The 6083-nt window shown below is 48.4% G+C and overlaps 1 protein-coding gene across 2 annotated transcripts in view; it reads right to left on the reverse strand.

Moving 5' to 3' along the window:
- UCK2 (uridine-cytidine kinase 2) overlaps positions 1-1749 on the reverse strand; it is a 71635-nt gene extending 69886 nt beyond the window's left edge. Inside the window, exon 1 of one of the 2 annotated variants that reach the window (XM_024763639.1) lies at positions 1414-1749. In XM_024763639.1, coding sequence (XP_024619407.1) covers positions 1414-1512 — 99 coding nt within the window. In that variant the 5' untranslated portion in view covers positions 1513-1749. Of the gene's footprint in view, positions 1-1128; positions 1315-1413 lie in introns of those variants that run through there. The other variant, XM_024763638.1, reaches the window with a different exon arrangement.
- Between the last annotated feature and the right edge of the window lie 4334 nt (positions 1750-6083).

Raw genomic sequence — 6083 nt, forward strand, 5'->3', positions numbered from 1 at the left:
TACATTTCCTAAAAGAGCTGGCATCCTGGTTTGGCTTTGACTTACTAGTAATAGTACCAATAAAAAACATGTAAAATTTTTTTAAATTAAAAAAGGCATTCAACCAGGGGCAAATTCAACATAAACTTCTGGGACATAAAGCAGGCAGATCCCAAGCCCTGGGAGCTACAGTCGAGATTAACTAATCAATAAAGAAGTTCCATAGCGCCAGCTGCTGTGCCTGGGCCCCGTGCGCCAAAGTAGTCCAGACCTGGAGGGAAAAATGTAAAACCAAAATGGAGGAGGGGCTACGGCAGAGTCTGCTCCGGAGCAAAAACCTCGTGGCTCGCTTCTCATGGCGCCAACCAGCCTTCCTGCTCCGCTCTCCCTGACCCTAGGAGGCATCATCCCACCTCGCCAAACCCAGCGCGCATCACCTATTTCTCGCAGGCTCCCCTTGAGGAGCCCGGGCACCAAATGAACTTGTTAAACAGTAGGGTAAACAAGTAGCCACATCTTAAAGGCAGGGGAGAAAAGAAAAATATCTGAGAGGACTCTACCCTTCTCCACCTGCAGAAAAAGCCGCGGGCAAAGCTAGGAAAGCATATCCCTAGTCTCTCCTTGCCTTGCTGAAAAAACAAAGAAAGCAGGCTCCTAGAGGAGTCAGACACCCAGAGAACGACCTCATTCCTCAGATGCAAGACGCGTACGGCCCCAGACAGCTAAGAGCATGGGGCCAGCACAACTTTCTCATTGAAGCCGACCGCGTTTCCTCTTAAAACCCCCCAAAAAGAGAAGCCCCGACTATGATCATTTCACTGATGTCACCTCGCCTATTTGGCTCTCGGGATTTTACCCGGAAACCTCTGCAGTGCCCGGCACCGGCGTCCAGCCCAAGTGGGGCTCCCCTTCCCCGGGACGCCGCCTCACGTTCTCGCAGCCCTCCCGGTCGGGCTACCCGGCTCGCTCCGACCCGGCACCGGGGTTGCGTCGCCGGGCGAGCACATCAACGCCAGGCCGAGGGAAGACGGGTGTACCGGGGATTCGTAGAGGACCCCGCTTAAAACCCTCTCCCCCACGACTGACTTGAAAAACAATAAGCACCCGCTTTCTCTGCCCCTCCCCCATAGGACCCCAGCCACGAATTACCGCCGCCGGGGAGCGTGCCAGCCCTGCGATCGGTGGCCGGAGTACCCCTGGAACCTCAGATGGCCCGAGTCCCCGGCCGCCCATCCACTGCCGCGGCGCCCGGAGTCTGCGCGGGGAAGACTCTGCACTGGAGTGCGGCCAGCAGCGGAGGCGCGCGGGCCACGCGGTGGCTGCAGGAACTGACATGGCCCGCGGCCGCCGGCCACATGCGGCGCCGCCGGGCCCCGGCCTGGGTGGGGAGAGGTGGGGAGGAGAAGAGAGCGCGGCCCCGGGGCCCCGCCGTACCTTGCCGCTGGCCGTGCCCCCGCTAACGCCGATCAGGAAGGGCTCGCCGCCGTTGGGCTGCTGGTGGTTCTGCAGGGTCTGCTCGCTGTCCCCAGCCATGGCTCGCGCCGCCCCTCCTCCCGCTGCCTGTGCGAACGGACGCACGCTCCCCGCCCGCGCCGGGCTCCCTCCGCTTTCCCGCAGCCTCCGCTGGGCGCTGCCCAGGTCGAGGCTGACGCGGCTCCCTGCGCACTGCTCGGATCCCGGTGCTGGAGCTGGCTTTCCCGAAGGATCCGAGAGCCTTCCTCTGCCCGCTGCGGCCGCCCCGGTTTACATCCCAGGCAGAGGTCAGCGTGATGCTGCTGCTCCAATCCGGGCGGACAGCGCACTGCTATTCGCCGAGGCAGCGGCGGCGAGGCGTCTGCCCCAGCCTCCGCCCCTCCCGGGCCCCGCCGCCGCCGCCGCCTGGGGTCTCTGGGAAAGGTATGAGCCCGACCCTTCTCCCAACCCGCCTGGTTAACCCTTTCCACGACGACGACCTGCGGCGGGACCAAGGGAAAAGAAAGGAGCCTTCTGCGTTTTAATTGGGTATGCTCCCACCTATTTCAAAAGGGATAAAAAGCTAAAAGGACAGATCAAATAATGGAGGAGATGCCTCAGGTTTGATAAGCAAAATTAGAACAAGCTTGGAAGGTTAAGATGAAACAAAGAGTTAATGTCATTTACCCATTATCCAGACTAAAACTTGTGTTCCGAAAAAGAGATTTCTTTTTCCCATCCCGTTTGCCAAAATAATATGTCAGCCTCTGGCGTTAAATATTTCCTCTCTTGGAAACCCCCAAACACCATCCTCCTTAAACGGCGACTCTCTGGAGTCCTTCCTAGAGAAAGGTAATTTGAGGAGCTCATCTGAGGGAAGCCCTCCCTCCTAACATCAACGCCCTTTCTAACCGTAGTTTGAAATCCCAAACACTGAGGTTCCTGTGGAGTTAGGGCTGTGGAAACAATAAATAATACTTAATGTCACGTTGACTTATTAATACCTTTAAGTGAACTGGTTTTTCAGAGATGGGGAATTAGGCACTTGGTTACAAAGGCAGTAGCTGCTGATGACTCAGAACAGCGCCACCTCTGGAGCCAGATTTCTGCATGACTTGCAGTTCCCTGAGCAAATTACTTAATCTCCCTTGCTCAATGTTCTCATCTGTTAAATGGGAATAATAATGGCAGTTACATGCTAGGATTATTATATTAAATGAACTATTGTATTTAAAGTACTTAACGTGGTACCCTGCACAGGTACAAGACCCTATATAAATGATCTATAGGAAAAGCCCCTAAAGGGCTGAAACTGGAAAGGGAAGCTTCGTTTCGGCACAGGGGAGAGAGGGAGGACTAGACTAGTCACAGCCGCTGCCCCTGTGAACCTGGGACTGGTATAAATGAGCTGATGGGGGTCCTACAGTCTAAAGGAGAAGTTAAGCCTATAGCATTCTCTTTCAAAACTTAGTGTTACCTAAAATTCAGAATTATTTTGAAAAAAAATTACTAAAGAAAATTGAGTATTAGAAAAAACAAATGTTCGCTTCACTTTTTAAATATTTCAGGTAACCATCCAAAACCAAACTCCACAGAAGCTCAGACAGGAAACTAAGCTGGGGAGAGCAGCTACCTGGTACCCAGAGGCAGGCATTTGGGAGAGGTTAGCTAGAAGGGTGACTTATCAAATGCCTGTGGGGTGGGTGAGTTTTAGCTGATTCATGTGTCTGCTTCTCCTCCTCCAAGTTTTTCTCCACTAAAAAGATAAGATCTTCAAGGACGTTTGCAGAGCTCTTCACAGCCCAAGACACGGCCTATTGGAATTTGGAAGTTGATGGACTCATAGCTAAGGGGATATTAGGTAGCTGAGAGGAAGAAGAGGATAAAACACTGCCATGTCCTCCATGAACTTTCCCCAAATCTCTGCCTTTTTTTTTTTATCATTCCTATAACTTTCTTCTACAATATTTTATCATAAGAATTTTCAGACATACAGTTGAAAGATTTTACAGTAAACACTGATATAGCCACCACCTAGATTCTGCTGTTAACATTGTACTATACTTGTTTCATCACACTACTTGTCTACCCATCCTCTATCACATTTTTATTATTTTTATTATAGTTTGTTTCCCTTTGTTACTCCAAACTGGTTTATACATTTCTTGCTTTGTCTGTCTAGTTTTTTTTTAATCTTTTCTTTTTTAATTTATTTAATTAATTTATTTATTTTTGGCTGTGTTGGGTCTTTGTTGCTGAGCGGGGCCCACTCTTCGCTTCGGTGCGCGGGCTTCTCACTGTGGTGTCTTCTCTTGCTGCAGAGCATGGGCTCTAGGCACGAGGGCCTCAGTAGTTGCGGTTCGCGGGCTCTAGAGCACAGGCTCTGTAGTTGTGGTGCATGGGCTTAGTTGCTCTGCGGCATGTGGGATCTTCCCCAACCAGGCCTCGAACCCATGTCTCCTGCATTGGCAGGTGGATTCTTAACCACTGTGCCACCAGGGAAGCCCCTGTTTGTCTGTTTTTAACTACTATATCCCTAGCACCTAAAACAATTTCTGAGACATAGTGGGACCTTCATAAATATTTGTTGAATGAATGGATACCATATCTCATTTCTACATTCCCAAGGCCCACAGAGCAAAATAATTGGAAATAGGAAGCACTCAATACATGTTTGTTGAATGAATGGATGGATGAATGAATGAACAAATATGAAAGAGGTAAGAAAATACCAACAAGTAAACTTCACTTCCACCACTTTGGAAGGAAATGTGGTTTTCCCTAGATTGCATTTATGTGGTTACTATTATTTCTGAATGTTTTGTTTTCCTGGCATTCCAAGTAACTGTCTACCTCTAATCCTAGTACGTGCATCTATTAACTAGTTAAACTAACTCATTAACTGAGCTAACTCATTACACTTATCTGCACCCTGTTTAATAATAATAATATTTGACATGAGTTAATATACGTAAAAGTGCTCTGGGGACTTTCCTGGTGGCACAGTGGTTAAGAATCTGCCTGCCAATGCAGGGGACACAGGTTCCATCCCTGGTCCGGGAAGGTCCCACATGCCGCGGAGCAGCTAAGCCTGTGCGCCACAGCTACAGAGCCTGAGCTCTAGAGCCTGCAAGCCACAACTACTGAGCCCGCGTGCCACAACCACTTTAAGCCCACGTGCCTAGAGCCCGTGCTCCGCAACAAGAGAAGCCACTGCACGCCACAACGAAGAGTAGCCCCTGCTCACCACTAGAGAAAGCTCGCGCGCAACAACGAAGACCCAACACAGCCAAAAATAAATACATAAATAACTTTAAAAAAAAAGTGCTCTGAAAAAAAACAAAAGCTATCTATATAAAGGCCTAATCCAGCTGCACTCTGCACTCCCTGTTTTCACTTTGCTGTTTTTTCTCTATTCTGTCTCTAGGGCAGGCTCACCTACGCATAAGGAAGTTCCCCTTGTCCGTTTAAATTATTAAGAGTATTCTCAGCACTGGTGACCTGAGCAAGGACTTTTGCATCTTTGCTCTCTAAAAAGCAAGGCAGGCTGTCTGTGCTATTCCCTGTGCTGTGTCATCCTCTCTTGGGAGCCTGGTCACCAAATCCCACAGCTAGGGTTGTTCAAATCATGTTTGAGCCTCCTCTAGCAATTACACTGCAGATTTGGATTAAGTGATTTCCAGATGCCCTCTTTCCCCTCCCACTAAAAAAAAAAAAAAAAAATCAAACATTTTCAGTAAAATCCAGAGCTAGAACAGATTCAAGGGAACACATTTTCTCAGTATCTGTGAGAATTTTTTTAATACAATTCAGATTTCAGTCTGATCAAGCTCTGGCCTAGTTAACATTTGGGAATGAAGTCAGCGTGAGTGTGCAACTATAGCTGTAGCCAAAGAAGGAGAAAAGACCTTGCTGTTGACAGTCCTCTATCTGCCTGCCTTCTCTCCTTAAAGCAGCTATAGTTCTGAACTAGACAAGCAACCTTACATTGTGCCTCCAGCTGACAAATGCTACCTTTAGGTGCTTCATGCACCATAGCTAACTCTCTAATTGCTTATCACATTTCCCAACCAGAAAAAAATGTTCTCACACTTCAGTATGTCTTCTGCAGCATGTTATTTCCCTGTTTTGCCTTTCCAACTACCTCCTGCCTTTTATCAATCAGCAGTTGCTTTGACAGGTCATAAGTACTGTTCTGAAAAGATGACCAGATGATATGAAAGCTACTTCAGCATCTGGCTCTGTGATCTTAATCCTGTTCTCGGATACTGTTAAGCAGCAGGATACAGCACAGTCCCAGAAAGAGCAGCTTCAGCAGCCTCTGAAGGCAAATCTATGGGCCCCACCCCAGAGGTAATAAACATGAAAGTCTGTGGGAGGGGCCAAGTGATTTGTCTTTCATAAACCCTCCACTTGACTCTCGTGCCCACCAAAGTTTGAGAACTACTGATTTAGTGGAACAAAGACAGTGTGAGCTCTAGTCAGAAAAGCAAGCTTTACATCCTTGCTTTGTTACTAACTTTGTAACCTTTGGCAAGTTACTTACTTTCTATAATCCTTGGTTTCTTCAGCTGTTAAATGGTACCTGGCTCATAGGATGGTTGTGAAAATAATGAATCTATATCGGTATGCATATAGTGGTTGTTAAATAT

This window comes from Neophocaena asiaeorientalis, unplaced genomic scaffold (genome assembly GCF_003031525.2).
Source record: "Neophocaena asiaeorientalis asiaeorientalis breed wild unplaced genomic scaffold, Neophocaena_asiaeorientalis_V1.1 scaffold912, whole genome shotgun sequence".
Classification (NCBI taxonomy): domain Eukaryota; kingdom Metazoa; phylum Chordata; class Mammalia; order Artiodactyla; family Phocoenidae; genus Neophocaena; species Neophocaena asiaeorientalis.